Below are 27,103 nucleotides of genomic sequence, written 5' to 3'. Positions count from 1 at the left end.
TCACCATGCCAGTGTCCAGATGGTTGACACAACATGGGACCATGCCTTAAAGTAAAGGGCGAGAAATAAAACCAAGCAACAAAGGCTTAAAACTGGGCACGTTCAGTCCTGAGAAAAGAAGTCTGAGGGGGGACCTCCTAACAGTTGTCAACTATATTAAGGGCTGTTACAAAGAGGATGGTGATCAGTTGTTCTCCATGATCACTGGAGGTAGGATTGGATGTAACGGGCTTAATCTGCAGCATGAGAGATACAGGTTAGATATTAGGAAAAACTTGCTAACTCTCAGGGTAGTTCAGCTCTGGAACAGGCTTCCAAGGGAGGTTGTGGAATCCCCATCAATGGAGGTTTTTAAGAACAGTTTGGACAAACACCCATCAGGGATGGTCTTGGTTTACTTAGTCCTGCCTAAGTGGTGGGGGAATGAAGGTCCCCTTCCAGCCTAAGTTTCTGTGATTCTGTGAAAACTACATTGGATTAATTTCATTAACATAAATAGCATTTTTATCCCCTCGGTTTTGTGAGTCAACCTTTTTGATGTCTGTATGTTGCAATAAGAATGGATATTGTAATGCAGGATTGGCATGGGATGAAAATAGACAGGTGTAAAATGAAGCGTCTCCTGCACCCAGAGAGTTCAGAAGTGAGGGAAGTTGGAGGAGAGAGCATGGATTGAGAAATGTAGGGAAAATAAGAGAGGTGAGGGGAAGGAAGCCTGTTGACTCCTCAATAAATGGGCAGTGGAATGGATAAGGTAGGGAGACCATGACCGTGCCAACACCACAAGGATAACTTTCACTAGGATACATTGATTCACCAATGTATCAACCATAAAAGAGCTCTTGTTCTACATCAGGCACACCGGTAAACGCCACCTTTATCAGTCACTGGCCTTTTATTATGACAACATTCACTGTGAAAGAACTTACCCTCTGTCTGGATTTAATTCTGCCATGTCCCTCTACAAGCATTTTGGGAGTCTACTGCTGTTGAAGGTTTTGTCCTTCTCAACAATATATATAATTAAAGTATAGTAGAACATCAGCAGTGTCCACTTGACTCGCTGCACTGAAGTTATGTCCATAGAGAATCTGAAATTGTCTTTGCTTTGCATGCGTAAATCTACAGCATGCCATTTGTCTCAATCACACTGACCCCATAATAATAAAAAGGGCAGGAAGTTTTAGGGCATCAGGCTGACAGCATCAAGACCAAGAGTTACAACCAAGGGTTGTAAGTGTTTCTCACAGTGCTACAAAGACAACTTGTTCCCAATGGCTAGGCATTGAAGTAGAATGCTGCGCGTTCTTGAGTGTAAAATCTAGCATCTGCAGCCAGCTCTCTGTGGCTACCTCCTACATTCAAAAATGGGGTTCCCTTCAACACATATTTCCAGTCTGAATAAGTGGCTAGCAGAATTCATCCAGATAACTAGCAGTGTGTGGTGTTCCGTTGTTTGTGATTTCTTGGGGCCAGATTCTAATACCCTTAAATGTTGATTAGTACTTTATTTCAGGAGTAATGCCACTGAAGTCAGGATGGCTGCCTGCAGAATAAAGTACCACTCAAGGTGAGTAACAGATAACAGAATGTGGCCTAAAGTCAATAACTGTGTAGCCAACGTATTTTGTTCTTCAAACGGGGAAAGCATGCAATAATAGAGACATCACCTACCCACCCCAAATCCTTCTTCTCTAACTAAAGTTAGTTGGAGTTTTGCCACTGACTTGCACGGAAGCAGGACCAGACCTTGACAGACCGAGGCACAAAGGCTCTATGAGAATTAGCATCTAAGTCACTTTATATCAGTATTGAGTGTGCCCTGAGGCACTTATTTTTGTTGTCAATCTTCCTGTTCTATTTTGTTGATTTTTCTAAACTGCACATTTTATCTCTGGGAAAGTTATATAATTGTGCTCTAGTAAAAAATGAACTTCAAGGAGAGTTTGGTATGGCAAACAACACATATAAAGGAGACACCCCAGATTAGGAAAGTAATTTATGTATGTCTTCCCGGTTAAATACTCGGAGGAACCATCAAGCTCCTGTTAGAAACTGGAGGTCTCTGTAAAGTGGCTTGAAATTGACCATGGAATAGTTGGGATGATCCAGTGGTTCTTTTTTAGACAACTTGTTTCTCACTGGTCCACACCATTAAAATATAAAGACCACAAATGGTGGCTAGGGAGACCTAATGTGGACTTGTTTTGCTCTTTGCCACGCTACCAATGGATTGTAACATCAGAAGAACTGAAGTACCAAAAAGATATAATGGATATTACAGTGCTAAAAAGGTACAACACATGAAATACTGCACTTAAATTATCTTCATGTCATAGGCTAGTTTATACAGTAGAAACCCACTAGACCTATGCAGTGACCTTCTAAAAAGCAAGTTCACTTCATTTCATCCCTACCCCAAGACAAAGTACACCTAGTTTGATTTTCTATATCCTTCCAGTCAGCCATAGCTATATAATTTTTGTGCTTAAGTTATCCATCTAAGGCTCCCTTCCTTGGCCCCTGCTCACCCGTGGCCTAAAGGAATCAAAACTCTTGCACTGAAGACAGGAAGGGAGAGAAAAATGAAGAGAAAGATTAGTCGTACAGTACATACAGTATCTTCTAAATCTTAATCAGTTGTTTATTGGTTGGCAAACAAGTTTCACTTTTACAACAAATATTAGTAATGAGGTCATTCAACTTTGAGACCATACAAAATGGATCATAAATTAAAAAAAAATTATAATCTGTGCTGCTAATTTACCTCCGGAAAGCCTACATTACTTCAAATCCTGTCAAATAAATAAATTCCCTGTTAGGAAAATAACGAACAGAGGATTTTTTTAATCACTTCAAAATAGTTGGTTTTCAAATTCTTGTTAAAAGACAGTCAAATTTCTTTTTTTTAACCACTGCAGTACAAGTGCCTAGATCGGGAACCAGACTGAGGCCTGAAGACTCTTAACTCCTACAGGGATATTGTTTTCACATGCAGAAGCCCAGCTATAACTATAAGAGATCTCTTGGCTTCTAGTACCGTGCCTACTGCCTGGGTGAGGGACGGCTTGCCAAATATGCTTCATATTATTATTATTATTATTATCAGTTGTGCACTGTAAACATAAAGTTTGCCCTGCTCTAATCTGCAAAATTTCTGTTGGCAATACACCGACTGAAGAAAGAGAAAGCATGAGAAAAGAAAATTCCATCGGTTGGAAAGAATTTGTGATCGTATTACTAGAATACGAGCCTTAGAGAGTGACTTTTTTTGTGTTTTTTTTTTTTTTTGCCCAGTGACATTTTTAAAGAATAAAATGGCAAAAAAGGATTTATGAAAAACCTTGCTCCTACTGGTAGACAAATTTGCAAGACCAGCACAACAGAAAAAGTTTTTTTTTTTCTTCCACTACATTAACAGGGACGCAAGTTCTGGAGGAACAAAAAGCAGACTATATGTGCAATGCTAGTATCTGTACATTACATAGAAATTGTTCAATTTTTTTTCTGCCATTAGTTTTTTTTATCAGTTAATACAGCAAAACATAAAATATGCGTGTAGCATATATAATTCTAGAATTCCCTTCCATTTCATTAGATTTTGTTTTGTTTGCTCCCACAGCTAAGCGCGCTGCAGTTAAATCAAGTTGTGAGTGACCAAAAACCATTATGTGATACAGATTCATAATAAACAGGTTTGCTATTTTTTGTTGTTGTTTGTTCTTTGTGCAGCACTCCCACCGAGATGCGTCATGACTACTAGTTTCAAATGCACGTTTTGGCCTTTTCTTTTTTTTTAAATCAGGTCCTCAGTAATAATAGCAACAGAGCATCAAGGATGTTTAAACAAACACAGCATAACTTGAGAAGGCCACGAAGTGTGCCATTATCTGTTGTATCTCTTTCATTAACATAATGAAGTCTGTCTGAGAGAGGGAGGGGAGGAAAGGGGTGGAATTTCATGAGTTATTCTTCTCCCCGGGCTGGCCTAAAAATTCCAGTAAAAAAAAAAGTCTGACCGTTTGTTTGTTTTTTAGAACAGCACGAAGATTTAGGAGTACACACAATATTACCACTGCTTGTATTAACTCAGAACAGTAAACCAGGTGTTAGGGACAAGAGGGAGGGGATGTTGGTTGTTTTACATTTTTGCTTAATCTTCTATAGACTAGTGACCAAGTGAGCAGGTCCTTTGGAACTCCCTTCAGGGGAAGTCCCGTCTTTGCTCGGTGGGACTATAAAACCATCACTGCTCCCTCGCCCCAGCTGGTAGTAAGTGTGTAGCTGATGGACGTGGTTCCTGGAGCCTAGATTTGGCATGCTTTTGTAGTACACATCGTCGGCATCACCAGTTTTGGCCGTGGGGGGGTCGGTCTGGGTGCTGGTGGTAACGCTTTCTGTGACGGGCATGCCAGCCAGTGCAGGCATGCTGGTATACAGAGAATCCCTGTTGGGTGACTGGTGGTCTTCTGTGTGCTCGTTGGTTAGCAAGGGGAAAAAGCTCTCACTGTTGTCTTGCGGGATCCGTCTCCTGGTATAGTGGTGCGGCTGGTGGTTCTCGGCGGAATAAACCCTTGGCGGCAGCAAGGGGGCGTCGGACTCTTCGTGGATGAGTTCCAGGCCCAGGCTCTCCTCGTGGTTGAAGGAGGTGGCGTCGTCGAGGACGATGGCGTTGTCCTCGGTCGCGCTGCCGATGTTGTTGACGAGTTTGTTCACCAGGTTCCTGTTCTGTTCGCTGGAGCGCTCGTGGTTGTTCAGATAGGAAGGGATGTAGTTGGAGGTGAGTTCCTTCAGGATCTTTTTCTCTAGGGCAGTCTCGGTGTGGTTATTATACCCACGGTCAATGATTTGCACACAGTTGCTCAGGTACTCGCCGCTGGCGATGCTGTAGCTGTTGCCGTGGTTACCATTCAGTGGTAGAGTATCCATGACACTTGTATCCCTGGCATTGTTCAGAAGCCCCTCTGAAAAACATCACACAAGAGAGGGTGACTTGGGCAAAACAGGACATTCGCGCAGGATTCGCACAAACATCACATTTTCTTAATCAATCAATGCTGTGCTGTGTTGCTACATTAACACAGCAGCTGTGTAAAAATAGATATCAAACAAAATCAAAAGTTAGATTGGGTTTGATAACAATCGTAGCGTTATGGAATAAACAAAAAAGCTTAATAATCTTTTACACGGGAACAAGAGCGCTAGCTAATAAGATTAAGGTTTTTCCACTGAAAATGATGTCTGGTATCAGGTATTGCACTTGATTTGTCAGTAGCTTATAAGAAGGAACAGCCCCTCTCCAAATAGCTCCTGTTCATATCACACATAGCTGCTCCCAAATGCTATCTCAGTTTCTTTTATATGTTCCTTAAAACTCAGGTGACCAGACAGCAACTGTGAAAAAACGGGACAGGGTGTGTGTGTGGGGGGAGGAAGGGGGGGGGGAGGGGGAAATAGGCACCTATATAAGAAAAAGTCTCCAAAAATGGGACTGTCCCTTTAAAAATGGGACACAGGGTCACCCTACTTAAAACTAAGAAATCTATGGGGCAGATGTTCAACTGGTATAAATTGTCCTAGCCCCACTGATTTCATAATAGGAGGACCTGTATTTACAGTGTAGCTATCCCATTCCCAAATCATGGTTTAGGAAACCGATTGCATACATGAGCTCTTGGGGGGATATTCTTATCTTCCTTACACCTATGTGACTCCTCTTGATGCAATGGGGTTGTATGGATATAATTTATAATTTTTGCTTCATGGTGACTAGCTTGTGTATCGGTGTTTGATTTTTTATATCAGTTTCTATCTTTGAGACATGTTTGCAAAGAAATTATACATCACATCCCTTCTGTAACAAGGGCATGGCCAAAATTATTTGCATGATGCTGTGCTGTGAATTTTATATCATAGTCATATGCTAGGGATTACAGTTCTGTGAGTGTTGTTATTGCTAAGCTCCATATACTATATTCTTTCAAAAGCTGCTTCTGAGTTTCACTTTTTCATTAGGTAGCTTTGTTCAATAGCAGGGACAGTGCATGCTGTAGGGATTATGGGCACTGTAGATTTGATGGGGTGCATTTTCATCAAGGCTGCTTGGGTATTTAGTCACGTTTGCATGAGTCAGCCAGTTATAAGCTTGCCTGCCATTTTGAAAATGTATCCCTCTAATGTTAGGAATTCTGACCTACAACAGGAAAAAATACATATATAACTGCAGAAACGAGGCCAGTGCCTTCTAGGAATGAGCTGGTTTTGTTGAAACTATTTAATTAACAATACAAATTTTCATAAACCTACTAACACTGTAAAAAAAACCCAGGGGCTTGAATCTTCACTCACTTACACCAGCGTAGATAAAAAGTAACTGCTTTGAAGCCAGTGGAGTAAATCCAATTTCAGTGAGAGGAGAATCAGGTCCTGGCATGTTAAGCTATCATGCTAATGACTATTGTGGTCACTAGAATGAACACCCAATATGAGACCGTATGAAACTTTCCATGTGTTTTTTTAGTTAGTGCATTCAGATGCTGCCAAAAATCCCAGACAACACTGAACCAGCAGTGGTGGGTTAGAGCAGCTCTGTGTTGACAACAAAGATTAACGGTCATTCACATCAGCAAGAAAAACTCTTAATACACTGCTAGTCTACCTTCTGAAAATATCGGGTTCAGTCTATATCTGTGATGCAGTACTTACAATATAGTTATCTAAGACTGGAAAGTGCTACTGCAGACTGTGTTCTTTTTTTGAGTGAAATGTCCTGAATATGTCATCCCTATTTTGGATTTCTGGTGCATACGGTATATTGTTGTATCATGTATTTCCAAACAAACAAGGAAAGTTATGCATAAAATAAACTAGCCATCACAGACATAGAACAAAGCCATTTATTTTCATGTTAGAAGGTCTCCGTAAATGATCCACAACGTTTAAGGAAAATAAAAAGCAAATATTTTTAAAGGACTGTATGTAATGAGTGATTGTTACTACAGTGTCTCTTGATGGTCATGGCTGAGTAACTTATGCATTGAGACACTGCTTGTTATTTCTGCTGCCAATGCATAGAATTGGAGGCTGGAAGATTCTGTAGGAAAATAACATGGATGCATTGCATTTGAAATAGAGTAAGTTTCATAATGAAATATGCCATATAAACTGATAAAAGGTTTATGACTTTGCAAATAAAAATGTTTAATTTAAAACAATGTAACACACATGTAGTTACATGAGACTTAGAACCTATGTTGGGTAAATGACACAAAAAAGGAAATAGACAACAAAAGCATCTAATCTGTATCAATATATATAATATCTATATATATTAATCCATATGGTTTTAATTCTTTTGTTTTCAGAATTGTGAGAGATGAACTGTTTTTAAATAACTACATCATCTATATGTGATGCAATAAAAGTGAACTAAAAAAATTACATTTGATATGCAATGTTTAGCTTTACTCCCATACTTGTCTCTCTGTAGGGCTCTAAACGACAGCATGAAGAAAAGGAAAGAAAAAACAACAAGTAAGCTTACAGCGACAGTAGGAGAAACATGAGTAAAAAGCAAATTGATGATATGCAGAAAAAAGAGTTAACAGAAATAATTTCCACTGCCCAGAATACATGAATCTGTTACATGGTTTATTTCAGGTTAAAATACTGACATTTTAGACAAAAAAGAATGTTTTAAGCACAATAATAAACACGTTACTTTTAAAAAAGATCTCTTTTTGATTTTTTTTTATCTCAGTTTACATTTTTAGGGTGCAACACAAATCAAGAATAAACATCTGGAAATGTAAAGTTTAAACTGGCAATCCCAACTCAGAAAGGCAGACACCTTTAGTGTCATTAGAATGAATGTCTTTACTTACTGTTAGTTATAACCACCCCAGCAGTTAACACTGAAACCCATTTCCTTGTTAAACTGTTGTGTCTTCCATCTTTTGCACACTGTTTTGTTACTGTGGGGGTTTTGCTCAACCAAGGGGTGCTGGCATTTTAAAATCTTTTGCAATGAAGCATTTATTTATTTATTTGCTTTTGTTTTTAAACCAAACACACCAAAGATGAGGATGAAGTGTTAACTTTCAATTTCCCATTTTGTATTGGTTTGTGGCACGCCTCATTTATGTTATCTTATTTCCTTCTTCTATTAAAATAATCTTTCTCGAAAGCTGTTGTAAAACACCCATCATTTATCCAAGACTTGAATTGATTTCAGCCTATCCAGTGAAAACACCTCCTCTCTCAGGTCCAAATTGTGGCAACCTCTATGGTTCAGCAAACCCCACAATTTCTCAACTACTACCTTATTCACTCCTTATTGGCCAAACCCATCCCATCAAAGGAATCAAGCGTGTCACCACTGACTTCTAAGGCCTGACCTGAAGGGTCTTTCCATTGGTTTCAATGGGCTTTGGATCCTAATGGCAAACACCTGTTCTCAGACAAAACTGCCACAGTACAGAGCGCAAGTTGGGACCCTCAGGGCATGTGGTCTGCAAGTGGGCTATACACAGCTCCCCCTGAAGTCAAATAATTATGAAAACAGATTTCCACAAACAGTGCTGAATTCTGCTTTTGCAAGGGAGAGCAGCTGCAGAGATTCCCTGCCCAGAAATAGCAGATCCAAAGGGCTTATCTTAATTAAGATTTAGTGACATTTGGTTAGAATGTTTTAGCTAGCACATTATAAAAGTCTAGAGCAGAGAAGGTATCTTCAACCTGAACAGCGCTAACATACACTGGAACACAGAAATTGCTGCCCTGGATCGGACCCCAGGTCCATTCAGCCCCAGGACCTTGTCTCTGACAATGGCCAATACCAGACATTTCAGAGGGAGGTGCAAGAAACCACTGCCTTGTCTACATTAGAGTTTTAGAACATGTTAGATAGAAGATGTTCTCTAGCGTGCTGTAACCATTAAATCCCAGTCAAGACAAACCCAAATGTGGTGACAATTCGTAGTGCGTGGGAAGCGCACAGAAGCCATGCTTAAGTGGCACCAAGTGTATATTTATAAAATGTGTTAATGACTCAATAGATTATCACAATGGCTCCGTTAGTTTGGCTATTGGGTCAGTATGCATGAATCCCAGGAGATTCATAAGGCCTTTTGTGGAATGTGTATTTACTAACTTGAGGCTGCAATATGGACTTCTGTAAAATTCATAGGATCGTACGTCAAACAGTACGAAGAAACTCCTGCCCAGAGACAATCACCTAGTTTTGAAGGCAATACGTATTACATTTCTTACTTCCCAGGATATATGTATGATTAGCAATAAACTCGTAGTCTCCCAGAAATACTGACTCCAATTCTGCTCCCACTGAAGTCAATGGCAAATATCCAGTGGGTTAATTGGCATCAGTACTCGCGGAGTTCTCTTTAATTTCTATTGACTGAACCCTGAACAGATCTGCTTTTAGCATACTTATAACCTCTCTGGCTCCAGTTCTGCTCCCTTGTATTGAGTAGCACCTTAAAATGAAAGGGACTATTTGTGGCATGAGGTTCTACTCAGTGCAAATAACAGAATTAGCAGCTGGGCCTTAAAATTAGATGAACATTTTTTTTTAAATGCACTTTCTAGAAGAAACTTTTTGTCATATTTCAGCCCTAAGCACATTTGTAGAGCTGAGACACACAGCCAGGAAAATTGGGGATTACAATAAGCCAAATGCTGACTCAACATTACCTGCTGCCATCCAGAAAGTACCTCTATAACCCAGTTTAAAACTTCCCCTGGCTAGTTTTGAAAGCAGATATAAAATGATGTTAATCTTAAAGCATAGCATCTTTTTAACAGTAACAACCTTAACACTTCTCCAGCAAGAAAATATAAATATTTACATGCCAAAACTGTACAGATTATCAAAACTTGCTTCAACAGTTGTGATATAACAAACTTAAAATTCAGAGCAATTCACGCTTAATGTTCATTCCTTTAACAAGAATTAGTGCAATCTAATTTATTGTGAAAAGTCAGTATGGTTCAAGAAATTTATGAACAGAAAAAAGGTCAAATGCATATGCTTTCCCCCTTGTTGTTGGAAATAAAAGACCCTAGTGATACAATTCAATATATAATTTTATCATAAACAATGCTGCATCTTACAACATATCTTTATTGCTTGCACTGTTGCTGTTATTTATTTACTTCCTATGAGACCCTTTACTGCAAAGGGACACCTAATTAGAAGAGGAGCAAATAAAGAGAGCTGACATTTTGGAAAGTATTTGTGTTTGAAAGCAGAGTTACTCTCCAATGATTCAGTTGCCTATGGGGGGGGAAAAAAAGGATAAAAGACTGAACTATTGAACTTAACAGATGCAACCTGATCAAGTGTCCAAATACCAGATTTATTCCCCAAATCATTTGTAAATAGACCTATCCATAACAAAAAGCATTGTGACATTCATTTACAAACATAGTCTACTCATGCAACCAGAGCAAATACAGAAGACAAATATATAGGTCACAAGGGAATGATTTTTTGCAGTAGAATCTTATAGAGCAGGTCCAGCTGACTCTTTGCAGCTATTTGATTCCCATGTACTAGAACAAGGTTACAAGAAGAGTTTCTAGTTTCCTGGAGCTCTTATTTGGTCTCTTTAGAGCACATGTAGTTTGTATTTATTTACATGACAATACATATATTACTCCACTCTAAAATCTGCTCTCTTTGGAATCGGTTTACATTTCTGCTTCCATATCCCTCTTAGAGCTCAAGGGTGTGGGTTTTTTTAATGCATAATCTCTGACAGACACATTGATGAGCTATTGACAATTTATTTTTCTATCTGCTATTTCAAAAGCAATAGTAACTTTGGTATCAAAGGCCATTTTGACCTCACTTACCTTGAAAGGTGCTCCTCTTTCTAAAATGAATGACAAAGAAACGAACTGACAACAAAGCGATAAATGGATACAGCAGACAAAACACACACTGATGACTAAAACAATACAAAACCAAAAGAATCAAAACCACCACACATATTTGAATGGATCTGATGAGCGGCTATCAAACTGAGGTCAGTCGTTTGGTAGGGCTAGTGAGAAAAAACCTAAGGAAAATGGAAAAATGTACTGAGATGAGACGAGAGATTATTTATACCCAGTTCCAAAAAAACAGGGAAGGGGGGAAAACAAAGGGAAAAAAGAAAAAATGGCCCTATATAAGCCACATAAAATGGGACTCTCACTAGAAAAATTAGAGAGAAACTCCTGCACACCTTGTGTGTTGTACATGCTGACAGAAGGGTTGTTATAGACCGCCGATTCCCCGAGCAATGTATTATAAGGGTTGTTAGTGCCATGAGGACGAAGCAGAGCATTGGTTATAAGATGATTAGCCATGGCTCCTGGAGCAGCCCGATAGAAAGACAGAGAAAAAAAAGGTCAATCAGGCAAACGTGGTATAAAAAAAAAAAGGAAAAAAGAACATTCAGCATGACAACAGTTGAAATAGTCCTGATTACAAGCAGCCAGCTAATTAGACTTGAAAACTATATGCCACTAAAGCAGCACAGATGTTTCTGACAATGCACAAATCCAAGTCGATGCGAAAGAAAATGGATTGGAATGCTGATAAGCCACATTTATGGCGGTTTCCCTAGTTGCTCAAAGTATAAGCAAGGGTACGACAAAAGGTGACAGTCTACACAATGGGGGGGAGGAGGGGACCCTGTCCAGAAAGTGCCAAATGAACCAAACAATAACAATGACTCACATGAAAATACATTCACCTCTCACTGTTGACTCAGGTTTATTTACTGGTCGCTCGGAACATATATAAAAAAGTAAGGATGGAAAATGTTGGCTGCCTTAAGATTCTGGGCACTTATGAGAGAGCTCTTATTCAGGGAGCAGCTATTTACGTGCAATAGGGCAGGTACAATTCTATCCACTGTGCTTTAAATCCACTCAGTTAACACCCTAATGTGCAGCAGCAATGTGCCCTTACAAGCGTGAGCATCATCATTCTTTCAAGAGTTCCTACAGACAGGACGAGTGCAGCCCAAAGAGGTCTTGCTATTCCAAGGCTGTACGTTGCCTTTGCAAATACAATTGTTCACTCACGTCCTCGTTGGCTGTCGTTTTGGAAATTACAACCTAGAGGAAGCTGAGGGGACACAACTCCAGCCTGTTCTTTATGCTAAATTTCGGGAGGATGAGCTGCTGGATTCTTGCTCTTCAGCATGTGATCAGAGACACCTACCTTGTTGTCTAAGGGAAGGAAGTTGGCATGCATGGCGATGACTTCCCTCCCCTGCCTTAGCCAATTTGCAGCAGGCCAAAAGCCCCTTTTGAAGCGGAGGTATGGTATGATGGAGGTGGCTGGTAGGTCTGTGTGTGTGGAGAGCACCAGTGGCAAGGTGGAGAGTGGAGAAAGGGAGGATCCCAGCAGAAACACACACCCACGCAAAGGGATAGTTGAAAATCTGACAAGGATCACAGCATCGTTACCAAAGACCAACCTGCAGACTAGGAGCAGGGAGAAGGGACATTCCCTCAGTCACTGGCCAGAAGAGTCAAGCGCATACATATTCTTTACTACCTGGCCTAACCTGGTCTCTCACACTTCCCTGCCAGGTCAGCAGGCCCTGCCGGGGCAAGAGGTGCTACAGCGGGCAAGAGGGGGCTTGCAGGACAGTGGAGAAGAGAGTAGGGCTGAAGAAAACAGAATGACACCTCTGCTTCAACAACCTGCTGCAAATGGGCAGCCTTGGGTGTAGATGGCTCTTCAAAAGGCACCAACCTGCCCTCCCTGCTTCCACTGCAGTACCCAACACAGGCCGGCACCTCCGCTCCAGAGGTGCTCAGCTCATCTGTGGGGCATGCTAGGGGACACCCCCAGTCACAACAATATGCAGGCCTGCAGTGAGGGCGGGAGGCATGGGGAGTTGGGAGGGCAGGGGAGAGGAAGCAGAACATGACTTAGCAACAAAAGGGGAACAATGACAGAACAGAAGGGGTTTCAAAGAACATGTACGAGAGAGGGAGAGGACAGCAGCCATTTTGGGGCACGGCTTACGCAGACCCAGCACAGAAGGGTCTGTGTGTCACATGGGGCTGTTGTCCCAGGAGGTGGCTGCATGTCATTACCTGCCCAGATCATTTGTATCTTTCACTCTGTTACAAAGAGCTGGAAACTGCCCTGTGGTTATCTACTGAAACTCCTGCTTCCTGCTTAGCACGGGCTCTTCCAATGGTCCCCTGTCTGTACAGCACGCGCTGCCATGCCCTGGAGGCCCAGCCCTGGGCTTGGTGCAGTGCAGAGCTCTGCCACCCCACGGGAGGAGGAATTCTGCTCTTCAGGAGGTGTAATGTTACCTCCTTTGCTGGTTGGGGGGCAGGGAAGCCCATGGCTCTGGCCTTGCCCCTTGGGGGGCATCTTGCCTAGAGGGAGCAGTCTGCATGTCCCTGAGGACAGGGACTGTAGCTATGAGGTGTGAAGAGTGTGGGGTGCTTTCCTTGGGCACCAGAATGACAGCCAGGCACACACACATATATACATATTCTCATCTGGATTTACTGCTGATGGAAGGGGCTAGTTTGAGGAACCTGGAGACTCTCCCTCTCTCTATCTTAGAGCACTTCAGAGGCAGTGCACGTCTTACCTCACCACCAATGCACCTCACCAACCCCAGAAGGGTTGACAAGTACAATCAGCCTCTATGGGCTGGCCTCTCTGTTGAGATGTAATGGTGATTTTGTGACGCTGACACCTGCCCACCGGGGACTGGACTGAACCCCACCCCCACATTTCACATAGGATACACAGCCGCTGATAAAAACCTTGGGACTCTACCATGGAGGTGGATTTCCTGAAAAACTAAGTGAACTACCAGGCTGTGTACGTTAGGGCCTGCTACAGCATTTCATTTAAACGAACACCCGACCTCTGATGGGAAACTTAAAAAAAAAATACATAGTTGGTCAGACTTTGCAATTCTGACTCTTAATGAATAATATCTCTCCAGTACGACAAGGACAGAAACTGGCCTCACACAGACTGCGTATAAATATACTGAACAAGAATAACAGCCCCTTATTTTCTGTCTGTCTCTTTCTTACTCAGGTCAATTCCATTAAAATTATTTCATTGCATGGCTGGGGCCAAATTCTGCTCTTGGTTACAGCAGTGCCAATCTGGAGTAACTCACTCCGCTGAAGTCAGAGGGTTTAATCTGGATTTATAAAGTAACTGAGCACAGAATTTGGCCCTGCTTGTTTCCCCGCTGTAAAAGGCGGCTGGGATCATGGACCTTGCTTCTTTCAAAAATGGGACGGTCAAAGCAAATAGGACCTTGGTCTTTACAAGAAAATAATACATAATGTTATTATTAAAGAGTTTGGATCCAGCCCCTAATTTTGCCTTCAAGACCCTCCCTTCTGCTTACTGGTCTCTTTTGTAAAGCACTTTCAAGCCTGTGGATGAAAAGTGCTATGTAAGAGACAGATATAATTATGAATCAATCTCAGAAGCACAATCTTCCCAGCTCCAGTGACTGCTGCGGGGTGGGGGGAGGGGGAGCTCCAAATGACTGATCATTAAAGCTTTAATTAAAAAAATAATATTAAAAAATGACGGAGCTCTCTTTTCAAAAGGGAAGGTCAGTAATAAAAAAATCCAAACCCCTGACACTAGCTAGCCACACTTCTGACTTTCCATCCGGCTTTCTTTGTTAGACTTCAACATCACCATGGCAACCACCAGGGCTACTAGAAGGAGAGGATTAGGACTTCAGATGAGGAATGAACATCGGGGGCAGGTGAACTCACAAACAACCCTCCTGTTTGCATGAAAATGTCCTTGGTAATAAATAATGAGCAAAGCCAAATATAGGAGACATGTGATCCGAGCAGCAGGGTTTCTAAAAATATCAAAGGTTTCTATAAGACTCCAGCTCCTCTGTAACAAGTGGCTGGGAAGAAAAAGGAGTGAGAGAGAAGCGAATTATTTCCCCAAAGAAACAGCGTGCCAGACAAACTAGAGCACTTAGCAACAGAGCCTGTGGGAGATGTTACGGCAACAGAGTGCAGACTGCGATGATAGGGAAGTGTGTGGAATGGGGTGACAGGTTGGAAAGGAAAGGTGCTTTGAAAGTTGCTAGTGAAGGCCGGGGCACGTGAGTTTCAAAGTAGAAGGAAGCAGGCTGTGTATGTGAACTGACTGTTTGGATTCCACTCAGTGTGAGGAGCTTTTCTTGCTATGTGCTGTCTGACTTATCCCTGGCTGTCTGCCCAATATCCTCAGCCAGAAGCATCTGGTTCATAGTTTGTATTTTCTTATTTATTCACTTATAGCTGGATCCTAAGCTCCATTGCTTTCAATGGAGGAATGCCAATTTACACAAGCTGAGGATATGCCCCCAATATCTTCTTCATGTAGCTAGCATTTAATGATAGCCTTCCTTGCATAAAACCTCTCTGCTCAGTTTCTCATGGCACTTGCATATTGTGCGTATTCGGCAAACACATAATTTATTTGTTTAGTTACATGTGACTGGTTGTCAGCTTCTGTGAGTGGAAATTCCCGGGGTTCTGTAAGTTGAAGAGATGTTATCGATAGCACCTTAATTTTGCTTTCCAAAACATCGTTGCACTCTACATGCTTGTAAGCGTGTGGCCATGGAGTCGGAAAGAATCGAGGATCATCCCAGACACATATCTTGGGGTTGCTCGTCTAATGAGAGGAGCCAACCAAAAACGGAGCCAGTAGCCAAAGGTGAGTAACCATAGCATACAAGGATCAGAAGTTGTAACTCTGAACAAAATAATACAAAGAGACAGCAACACTCAGGTTTCTGTTTCAACAACGCAAAAGTTCTGATCTAGGATTTGGTTCAATCCAACATATAGCTAAAAAGCAGCTGTGCAATTCAGATCTAGATCCTGGTTGAGATTCTAAGCACCTTCAAAGTTCATAGATACTCAGTTACAGGTTGCTGGTATGGGATTATCTCCAATAAAGCGTTTAAACACTATGATTATAAACAGAGATTTACTATGTGAGAATGGCACTCTCTTACTCAACATCAGAGTTGCTTGAGTAATTCGTAGCAAATAATTTTTTCAACTCATTTCGCCACTTTTTCTGTTCATGAGTTTTCAGCAGACAGATCACAATTTTCTCAGATTTGTTATTCAGAATTACTAGTTGGATATATTCAGTGACTTATTCTTGGTCTGTGAGAGAGTTTGATATTTTATAGATGAACTTTTTTGATTTGTCACAAGATCTCTTTTTGTTGAAGGACTGGATGAGTGTCACTTGTAAGGCCAGATTCTGATACCCTTACTTACGGTGAGTAGTCCTTTGCTTGGGGAGTAGTCCCACTGATTTCAGTGGGATCACTTCAGAGGCAAGTTTATTATTTAATGTGAGCAACTGTCATCTGCAACTGGTCCTTAGAATCAGATTTCCTCAATGAAAAGTCAACATGATGAATCTGAAATCTGCATTTCACAAATATTCTGCTTACATTTTCTGTTTTGGCAAAAGTTCCTGTTAGGAAAGTCATCTGCTAGAATATACACCAAAAACAAATAAAAAAAAAGGTGCAAACACAGTCCAAATGAATTATCCTATAATCCAAATAGTTGTGTGCCCTCCCCCCCCCTTTTTATTTTATTTAATTTATTTGCAATACTCACTCAGCTGTACTCAACATACCAACTCTGTGGGCATCTTCAAGTCATAGCTGCTTATTTTACTGACGAAGCCAACTTGAACTGTTGTTGACAATGCAGAACCAACACAGTTACTAAAGAGGGAACCAAGTTCTAGTTTTCTCCACGCATGGTTTTTACTAAGCTAAGTTCTGAACACAGAATCTTTATTATTGGTGGAGGTTTAAGAGGCATAATTTTTATATCCCAGGCAGCCGGGCTGTCAGTTCGAAAAATCATCTTTTGAACTGTAAACTCTGCAAATCCAATATAGAAGCCGAGGGAGAACAAATGACAAACACCATGATGTCAGTTTTTACAGTCACTCTTCTGACTATAACTGCACATAAAGGCTTTAAATTGTTAATTTATCTACTCTGTGTGTATATGAAAGTAGATACCATTTTTACTATAGCGTGCAATGTGAATTGTACCTTATTTCCCACTTTGTTAGACAGAAATTCACGTCCTTGATGCAGGAGGATATTGAATGAAGAAATAATTTTGGAAGAGTTCAATGTGATGCATTTAATAGAGAACTGCACATCCATTAATAGGTATGCTTTTAAACATTCAATGAAAGCAAAGAATGAAAGGGAAGATGACAGGTGGATGTCACTCGAGTCTAGACTATATCATTCAGGACCACAATTCAAATAACTTCTTGCTGACAGCTGGCTGACAAAGCAGTGTGGAAGGCCTTTAAATGAACTTGAATCGTCTGACTGGTCTACCCAGTAAACACCATAAAAGAAATGCATTCACGTGCTTCTTCAGACTTGGTGAAAAAGCATTACCTTTCAAAAGCAATTAACAAAGTTACTCAAGAGATGTGCCTTTCTCTAGGATCACATGCCTGTGCAATTAATACCATGCTCACATACCCAGTTTGAGGGAAACGGACCCAGTCTGTTATGCCTGGCTTCAACCTTTCTCCATTCCAGTCTAAAATTGTCCAGGCCTTAGCCAGCGTGCCCTTCAAAAAGAAGAAACCTCAACCCCTTTTCCACCCCAGTATGCTATAGTATTGTACAATTAAGTATCTACTCCCTGCAGCAGCTGGCACTGGCCAGTGTATCGTTCTATGATAATTATGTGGCCTACATGACCACAGTATCTCTGAGCCTCACAGTCTTAAATATATTTATCTTCACAACACCCCTGGGAGGTAGGAAGTACCACTGTACAGCTGCAGAACTCGGACCCAGACTAAAGGCAAGATCCACGAAGGGGATTTAGAGTTACAGTTGCAACACCTAGCGTTAGGCCCCCCTGCTGCCCAGTAAAATCCACAGCCCCTACTTAGGCACCAAGGTTCCCCATTGCAGTGCAGGGGGAGAATTAGGCACCTAAGACTCCGATTCACAGAAACCAGCATGCTGAGCAGGGAGCTGCCTAAACTAGCCAATACGAAATGCTGAGTGGAGGCTTAGGCACCTAACTCCGGGAGAGGGTTCAAAGGGACTTAGGAACCCGACTCTGGGCCTTTCTCTGCTCAGGATTCTCAGCCGTGAATCCTCCACTGGAGTGAGGCTCCTAAGTCAAGTCAGCCTTTTCTCGCCAAAAAAAAAAAACCCTGGAGGAGAAGGTGGCAGTGCCTGGCCCCCACCCCCCCCGCCCAATAGCCCAGATGTTAGAGTTCTCGCTGAGATGTGGGAGACCTCACCCAGTCTGATTCGGAGCTGGAACCCAGCTCTCCAACCTCGGTACCCTGACCGCTGCGCTATGGAGGGTTCTGGGGTGAATCTCCATCTCTCCTGTTGAAGCTGTTCCGCTTGACATGAAAGACTTTAATAGCTGTTGGGCCAGACAAAGAGAGAGAGAGAATGACTATATAGCCTGGCGGCTAGCACGCTCTCCTGGAAGACCTGGGTTCAAGTTCCTCCCTCAAATCAGGCAACTCAGGGACTTTGCTTGCAGACAGTGAGATGCCTAGCGACTCCAGAGGCCTACAGCTGAGTGGGGATTTTAGGATCTAAATTTCGGATTTGGGTACCTGAAGTGGCAGTTAGGCACCTAAATCCTAGATCCTTTGTGGATCTAACCCCAGGTGGCTTGCATGAGGTGACAAAAGAAATTTGAGTCAGAGCAGGGAATACAGTCTGGTACCCTGACCACGGGATCATCCTTTCTTCAGCCGGGGTCAATGATATTGAACTAGACCGGGTCATGAGTCTCTTGTTGAAAGATTTCACTCGCTAACATTATTGGAGCATGGCTTTGAGGCAGGAAATTCTCATTCATTTTTGGAGACTGGTGAATGAGTCGAGAAACACAGGTTCACAGTACAAATGACTGATTTGAGAGGATTTCTTATTCCACATTCCTAAGGCTAAACTCTAGAAGAGAATTCAACTCTCTAATTCTGCTGGTACTGAAACAGCTGGGCTATGCTGATTGAAGTGTGTGAATTCTAGCCAGTTTTTATTAATTCTGGTATAAATGTATTTATTTGCATTCTCTGCAAATTGTCTGAAATTAAACATTCTTCATTTGCCTACATACAAAGCAGGAAAGAAAGCTTGTCTGAGCCAGACCTGGGGCTTTCCTTATCAGCGTTCAGTAATGTCCTTCACAGGCAGACTTTCCAAGTCCGTAAATGATTCTCTTATTCAAGTTCTCATTCTCATTTACTCAAACTGTTAATGCAATGATGAAGAGTCAAATGAGACATGTTCATTGGGCGAGGTGTGTGTATGTGTGTGGGGCGGGGACGACAAGTATTCCAGTATTTTGCTGGTACCCACAAACAAACGCTTGGACATTTAGATTGATCAAAAAAAGAAAAGGAGGACTTGTGGCACCTTAGAGACTAACCAATTTATTTGAGCATAAGCTTTCGTGAGCTACTTCTCACTTCTTCGGATGCATGAAAGCTTATGCTCAAATAAATTGGTTAGTCTCTAAGGTGCCACAAGTCCTCCTTTTCTTTTTGCAAATACAGACTAACATGGCTGCTACTCTGAAACCTTAGATTTATCAGGCTCTGTTCTTCTAATAGCCAACAAGATTGAGCTAATAAACTTCAATAAACTGGCCTATTAAATTTCTCTCAAATAGGTTTGTTGTCACTTGCAGCATCTAATCTATTCATTGAGAAGCTATTAATACTGACTGCAGTGAAACAGAGTTTCAACAAATGAGGTTCTAAAGCTCTGGGCCATCTTTGTCTGAAATTAAACATTCCATGCTTTAATGCAGAAATAAGAGATATATATGCATGCACGCACATATTTGCATTTGATATATTGAGACCAGAGTCCTGTGCAGGATTGTAACTTGCAGTTCATATTTCAATCATTTGGCCGTTTGAGTTTAACTGGCAAACACTGGAGCTTCCACCATTGCAATCTGGACTTTCCTCTGATATTCAGGAAGTACCCGAATAAACCTACATGTTTATTGTTTATATTTCCTTTTCCTTATACCTGCTGAGATCCCAGTGTCTGGGACTCCCTTTAACTGAAGCTCTGTGACTGGATCGGAAGACACACAGAGAGTCAGATTTTCAAAACTGCTCAGCACCCCCATCTGGAGACAGACTTCCACGGGCCCATCGGCCAGTCAGGCACCAAAGTGAGCGGCCAACTTTGCAAAACAGCTCAGTATGTTGAATGAGGAGCCCTTTGAAAATGTTCCAAAAATGGGTGCTGAGCCGTTGGAAAATGGGCCCTGAAAGCTTTTGAAAACCTGCCCCATGAAGTCTATATGCGGCATGTGACATTATTCACATGGTGCTCTCCAGCTTCTCGCCCAGCATGTGCTGAACTCTGCCAAACCTGGGAAGGGTTCTGGTGGGATGGTCTTCTCTTTGTTTCTTCCACAGTTCTGGCTGGGACCCTGGAGGGTTAAGGGGAAGGGTGTGTGTGTTCCCAAGACACAGCAATACCTCTTTCTACCATCATCATGCCTTCCTGCATGTGTACACCCTTCATATACTGGTACTGTGTGCTTTCATGTCATCTCAGATCCCTTCTAGTTGCATTTATTTCTTAAGGACACAGCTCCCCACTCCCCTCACAGGCTCTGAGTGCAGAACAGTGGGGTCGTTCTGCCATGCAGGGTGCCTTCCACCCTCTGTGTGTCTCCAAGCACAGTTGTAGGAGCGGGTGTCCCTGCGCCCTGCTTTGGAGGCATGCTCGGAGCAGGTCAGATCCCACTGCACGGGGTTGGGTTTTTTCCAGAGATACCAAGGCCAGAAGAGACCTTTGTGGGCATCTTGTCTAACTCCCTGTACAACAGAGGCCAGAGAACTGCCCCCAAAATAATTCCTACAGCAGATCTCTTAGAAAAACATCCAATCTTGATTTAAAAATTGCCAGTGACGGAGAATACACCACGATCCTGGGTAAATTGTTCCAGTGGTTAATTACTCTCGCCGTTAAAAAGTTATGCCTTGTTTCCAATCTGTTCTTGTTCTCGACTACTCCCCTGGGTCTGCAGTAGTCTCCATGGAGAAGCTCTCCTACTCTTCTAGGCTATGGAAAAAGATTCCATCCCCCTGACATCTGCAGATCTCCCTGGTGCACAGCCAGATTACTCAGTTTGTTCATTCCTCCTCCAAAGTCACTACCTTCAGACTGCTCTGCAGTAATACAGCACTGGGTCTAATACTCCCCAAAGCTTGCTCTGCTTTCAGAAACTGCCTTGCCCTCCATTTTCTTCTTTAAATTTGATCCACCTAATGACCGACTTCCAATTATACGTCTGTCAATCCTAAAATCACAGCAGCCTCGAGGATCTCCCAAAGGTAGGATGCCACATCATTGAAATGTCTGCAACAAATCTTGGCTAACATAGCTTCAGGCAGCAGAGAGGTCAAATAAACTAGAAGACAATCGGCACTGGGATTCATTTTGCACATCACTAGAAAAATGAGTAACTGTAAATTCCCCAAGTCTTTACCCTCGATGCTAGAAATCATAATTTTTCTGGCATGAAAGTATGTCTGGTAAAAAGTGCAGAGGCAATTGTTAGTGCAAAGGGGAATCTACATTTTACAAAGTGAAAATAAACTGGTAACAACCTATTTTGTCCCATCTACCAGAATTCTTTCCTACCATGTATTACAGGAATACACGGTTAAAATGTAAGCCCTTCATTGTCAAGTCAGCAGCTGAAATTCAGCCCATGTGCACAGACAATCCAGGAAGTTTTTGGAAAGGGTAGGGGACAATTTTGTGGTGCAAGTGCTGGAGGAACCAACTAGGGGTGGAGCTCTTCTTGACCTGCTGCTCACAGACCAGGAAGAATTAGTAGGGGAAGCTAAAGTGGATGGGAACCTGGGAGGCAGTGACCATGAGATGGTCGAGTTCAGCTTCCTGACACAAGAAAGAAAGGAGAGCAGCAGAATACGGACCCTGGACTTCAGAAAAGCAGACTTTAACTCCCTCAGGAAACTGATGGGCAGGATCCCCTGGGAGAATAACATGAGTGGGAAAGGAGTCCAGGAGAGCTGCCTGTATTTTAAAGAATCCTTATTGAGGTTACAGGGACAAACCGTCCCAATGTGTAGAAAGGATAGTAAATTCGGCAGGCGACCAGCTTGGCTAAACAGTGAAATCCTTGCTGACCTTAAACACGAAAAAGAAGCTTAAAAGAAAGGGAAGATTGGACAAATGACTAGGAAGGAGTATAAAAATATTGCTCAGGCATGCAGGAGTGAAATCAGGAAGGCCAAATCACACTTGGAGTTGCAGCTAGCAAGAGATGTTAAGAGTAACAAGAAGGGTTTCTTCAGGTATGTTAGCAACAAGAAGAAAGTTAAGGAAAATGTGGGCCCCTTACTGAATGAGGGAGGCAACCTAGTGAGAGAGGATGTGGAAAAAGCTAATGTACTCAATAGTTTTTTTGCCCCTGTCTTCACGAACAAGGTCAGCTCCCAGACTACGGCACTGGGCAGCACAGCATGGGGAGGAGATGACCAGCCCTCTGTGGAGAAAGAAGTGGTTCAGGACTATTTAGAAAAGCTGGACGAGCACAAGTCCATGGGGCCGGATGCGCTGAATCCAAGAGTGCTAAAGGAGTTGGCGGATGTGATTGCAGAGCCATTGGCCAGTATCTTTGAAAACTCATGGCAATCGGGGGAGGTCCCGGAGGACTGGAAAAAGGCTAATGTAGACCCCATCTTTAAAAAAAGGGAAGAAGGAGGATCCGGGGAACTATAGGACAGTCAGCTTCACCTCAGTCCCTGGAAAAATCATGGAGCAGGTCCTCAAGGAATCAATTCTGAAACACTTAGAGAGGAAAATGATCAGGAACAGTCAGCGTGGATTCACCAAGGGCAAGTAATGTCTGTCTAACCTAATTGCCTTCTATGATGAGATAACTGGCTATGTGGATGAGGGGAAAGCAGTGGATGTGTTATTCCTTGACTTTAGCAAAGCTTCTGATACTGTCTCCAACAGTATTCTTGCCAGCAAGTTAAAGAAGTATGGGCTGGATGAACAGACTATAAGGTGGATAGAAAGCTGGCTAGATCGTTGGGCTCATCAGGTAGTGATCAATGGCTCCATGTCTAGTTGGCAGCCGGTATCAAGCGGAGTGCCCCAAGGGGCCGGTTTTGTTCAATATCTTCATTAATGATCTGCAGGATGCTGTGGATTGCACCCTCAGCAAGTTTGCAGATGACACTAAACTGGGAGGAGTGGTAGATACACTGGGGGATAGGGATAGGATACAGAGGGCCCTAGACAAATTGGAGGATTGGGCCAAAAGAAATCTGATAAGGTTCAACAAGGACAAGTGCAGAGCCCGGCACTTAGGATGGAAGAATCCCATGAACTGCTACAGACTAGGGACCGAATGGCTAGGCAGCAGTTCTGCAGAAAAGGACCTAAAGATTACAGTGGATGAGAAGCTGGATATGAGTTAACAGTGTGCCCTTGTTGCCAAGAAGGCCAATGGCATTTTGGGATGTATAAGTAGGGGCACTGCCAGCAGATCGAGGGACATGATCGTTCCCCTCTATTCGACATTGGTGAGGCCTCATCTGGAGTATTGTGTCCAGTTTTGGGCCCCACATTACAAGGAGGTGGAAAAATTGGAAAGCATTCAGCAGAGGGCAACAAAAATGATTAGGGGACTGGAACACATGACTTATGAGGAGAGGCTGAAAGAACTGGGATTGTTTAGTCTACGTAAGAGAAGAATGAGGGGGGATTTGATAGCTGCTTTCAACCACCTGAAAGGGGGTTCCAGAGAGGATGGCTCTAGACTGTTCTCAGTGGTAGCAGATGACAGAACGAGGAGTAATGGTCTCAAGTTGCAGTGGGGGAGGTTTAGGTTGGATATTAGGAAAAACTTTTTCACTAGGAGGGTGGTGAAGCACTGGAATGTGTTACCTAGGGAGATGGTGGAATCTCCTTCCTTTGAGGTTTTTGAGGTCAGGCTTGACAAAGCCGTCGCTGGGATGATTTAGTTGGGGATTGGTCCTGCTTTGAGCAGGGGGTTGGACTAGATGACCTCCTGAGGTCCCTTCCAACCCTGATATTCTATGATTCTATGACAGCACCACCTGATGGCTGTTCCATAATTTATATGCGTTGCAGCGATATGGGCTTCATATCACAGAGCTTGGAAATGATAACCCCTTCTTAGGGAGTCCGATGTGACTACATCTGGAATAGTGCATCGAGTATTCCATGCCATTTGTGGTGAGGAGCTACTAGACAGATGTAGAGGAAATGGAGGGAGTCTGGAGAAGCGCTGCTAAAAGATCAGGGAGCTGGATGCATTTATGCAGCAGGAAAGAGATATATATATTTACACACACACACATTGGCTAAGTGGAAAGGGAGAAAGGAAGTGAATTAGTGGGATGTTACTGGGAGTTTTGGCAATGAACTGAGAAATTAAAAAGCCAGTCTGCTTTATCAGGAAATATTGACTGGCAGTGTGATGAACAGGTCTGAGAAGTAATCCCCCAAGGGAAGGGCTAGAAGCCCCACTGCTTGTGATGTATAATCCTGTGCTGCACAAGATGCTAGAAAATATACCATAGCATTCAATTCTGAGCTGGCAGAGAGAAGGCATGGGGTGACCCACTAAGTCATTGCCAACTCTTACATCTATGGTTCCATCAGGGGACAGGTGCCCACTTCAGAATTCCCCTCCCCCGAGAAGGACTGGAGGCCAAACACACCTCTGACAGTCTAGAGACTGTCCCTTCAGGGCAGGCATGCTAGCAAGGCAGCAAGGGGGAAGCTTGTACTGCTGTGGAAACCCACCTCTTCCTCGGTCTGAGGACTAATAGAAGGCTTCAGTCTAAGATGATGTGCCCCTTTCGCAAGCATTAAACTTCCAGGGTCTTAAACTTAAAGGGTCTGTGTCTTCCTCTGTGTTTGTACAGCACTGAAGCATACTTTGGGCATGAAGAGCACTGAGGGATAGAGTACAGCAGCTTGGAATAGGCACAACAGCTTTCTTGCAGGGCTGTCAATCTCTTTTTGTGCAGGGGGGTTACATTAACCCTTAATAATGTCTCCTGGAACGAGGCTACACATTTCCAGTGACTTATCACTGCCCTTGATCCAGAACAGGCCCACTACTCCTAAGAATGGGAGGTTTGCACACAGACTGAGGGCAGCATTGAGGCCATTGTATAATAACAAAGCAGTATGTTTGCAGTATGTTCACAAATTCTGCATGCCCAATTTGAGATACCTGGGCCCACATTCTCAATGGTACAGTGCATTTAGGCACCTCCCACTGAAATCAATATTCAATGGGAGTTAAGGACCTAAATATCTTTGAGGATCAGGGGCTTTGTGCTTGATTTTCAGAGGTCCTGAGCATCTGTAGCTCCCCTACCAGAAGGACTCAGCACCTCTGAAAACTGGATACAAGGGATCTCAAGTGGGGTGCACAAATTCACTGAAAACTCCTGAAATATTTGGCTGGAAGCTCCCTAGTCCTTCAGTGGGATTACTCACATGCACAGAGGTAAGTGTCTGTAAAACCAAGTCCTTTCTTTGTAATGTTATTCCTATATTCATCATCATTAAATAAAAAAAAAATTGCAAGGCTTTTTTACTGCAACCAGTGTTCCTGCCACTTCTCTTTGGCTATTTGTGTGTGCAGTTATGAACAGGAATTTGACATGTAACTGTGTGTTCTTAGCATGTGTATTCTGGAAGTCTAATTTAGGAAAGCTAGCCTTTCAAATGCCATCATTAGGTTCCAGAGTCAAAGGGGCATCATCAGCTTGAAATATGGTCAGTTTAAAAATTTGAGTTAGAAGTGAATTCAGGATTACAACTGCCACTCAGTCTGTCTGCCTTTTTTTTTTTTTTCGGTCTCACAATCATATTTTCCGATTAAAAATTTGTTCTCAACTGTTGCTTGCTGTGTGGAAGGGTCACAATGGAGGAATCTGATGACCTAACTGGCTGTTCCAGGAGAAACAGTGATGATATTGTTTGCTGAAAATTGTACATGGGAAACAAATTGAAAAAAACCTGTGAAAATATTTTTTCTCTGATATTTTTTCAGCCACAAGAATACCCTTTGGTACCACTTGTAAAGCAGGTAAAAACACATTCAGACAGACTTGTGATATTTAAGTTGATGGTGTCCTTTCAACGCCCTATTGAGAGGAGTGGATCAGTTCACACCTCTCTCAGAACTGCACTGTTATTTTTAAAAAAATACAAGGTGAATTCAGAAGAATCTCAGGTTGGCATGGTGGCCAGACAAATATATCCAGTGGGATACAATTTAGGAACTTGATACATCCCCATAGTAGCACTTAAAAGGGCCAGAGCTGCAAATGAACTCAGCTCCATTTAGGCAGCACCCATCAATTCCCATTAAGAATGAAGAACTCCTGGAAAATCTGTTCCCATATGTCTGTGAGAGGTGGTGTTATTTGATTTGGAATCCCCTGGGATCCCAAGAATACTGGATCTTAGACTTGGCTAGTGTCAAAATGATTTTCTTTTTTAACTCTCTATTTTCTGCCCTCCACTGTGTTTTTTTTTTTTAAACTCTCTTGATTTCTTCTTGTTCTGATAATTTATTATTGGTATTTTAGTAATGCCCAGGAGCCGAAGACACGGACCACAAACCCATTGTGCTGTACCAACTCTCCAGAACTGCCAGCCCCGCTCCTGCAGCTTCCTCCACAAAATGCCACTAAAAATTCCTGTGCATGCTCCTTCACCATGTGAAATGTCACATCTGACTCTCCTGTAGCACTTCAAGAATGCTCACGATAGACATACCAGGAGACTGGCTCTCACGAGCTATTTCTAGTTTGTAGGGCTGGAAATACTAGGAAAATGGCAGCCCTGCTCCTCTATTCCTGTTGATTCTTACTTAGTCCATCTCTCCAGCATTTTTCAGAATGTACAGAACCAGTATTCATTTCTGTGCCCATTTACTGTTTTATACAACAAAGTACAAACTCTGG

General features: G+C 42.5%; 1 protein-coding gene across 30 annotated transcripts in view; it reads right to left on the bottom strand.

The window, feature by feature from the left end:
* ADGRL3 (adhesion G protein-coupled receptor L3) overlaps window positions 1–27,103 on the bottom strand; it is an 809,498-nt gene that overhangs the window by 24,375 nt on the left and 758,020 nt on the right. For 13 of the 30 annotated variants that reach the window (XM_073340198.1, XM_073340204.1, XM_073340208.1 and 10 more), the window contains 3 exons: window positions 11,250–11,378; window positions 7,476–7,493; window positions 2,624–4,964 (listed from right to left, as the gene is read on the bottom strand). The exons of 2 other annotated variants lie outside the window; for them this stretch is intronic. In XM_073340198.1, the coding sequence (XP_073196299.1) occupies window positions 4,162–4,964; window positions 7,476–7,493; window positions 11,250–11,378 (950 nt within the window). In that variant the 3' untranslated portion in view covers window positions 2,624–4,161. Of the gene's footprint in view, window positions 1–2,623; window positions 4,965–7,441; window positions 7,494–10,344; window positions 11,082–11,249; window positions 11,379–27,103 lie in introns of those variants that run through there. 15 more of the 30 variants (XM_073340212.1, XM_073340214.1, XM_073340217.1 and 12 more) reach the window with 5 other exon arrangements.

This window comes from Lepidochelys kempii, chromosome 4 (assembly GCF_965140265.1).
Source record: "Lepidochelys kempii isolate rLepKem1 chromosome 4, rLepKem1.hap2, whole genome shotgun sequence".
Taxonomy (NCBI): Eukaryota; Metazoa; Chordata; order Testudines; family Cheloniidae; genus Lepidochelys; species Lepidochelys kempii.
This window is presented reverse-complemented; position numbering and strand designations above follow the sequence as displayed.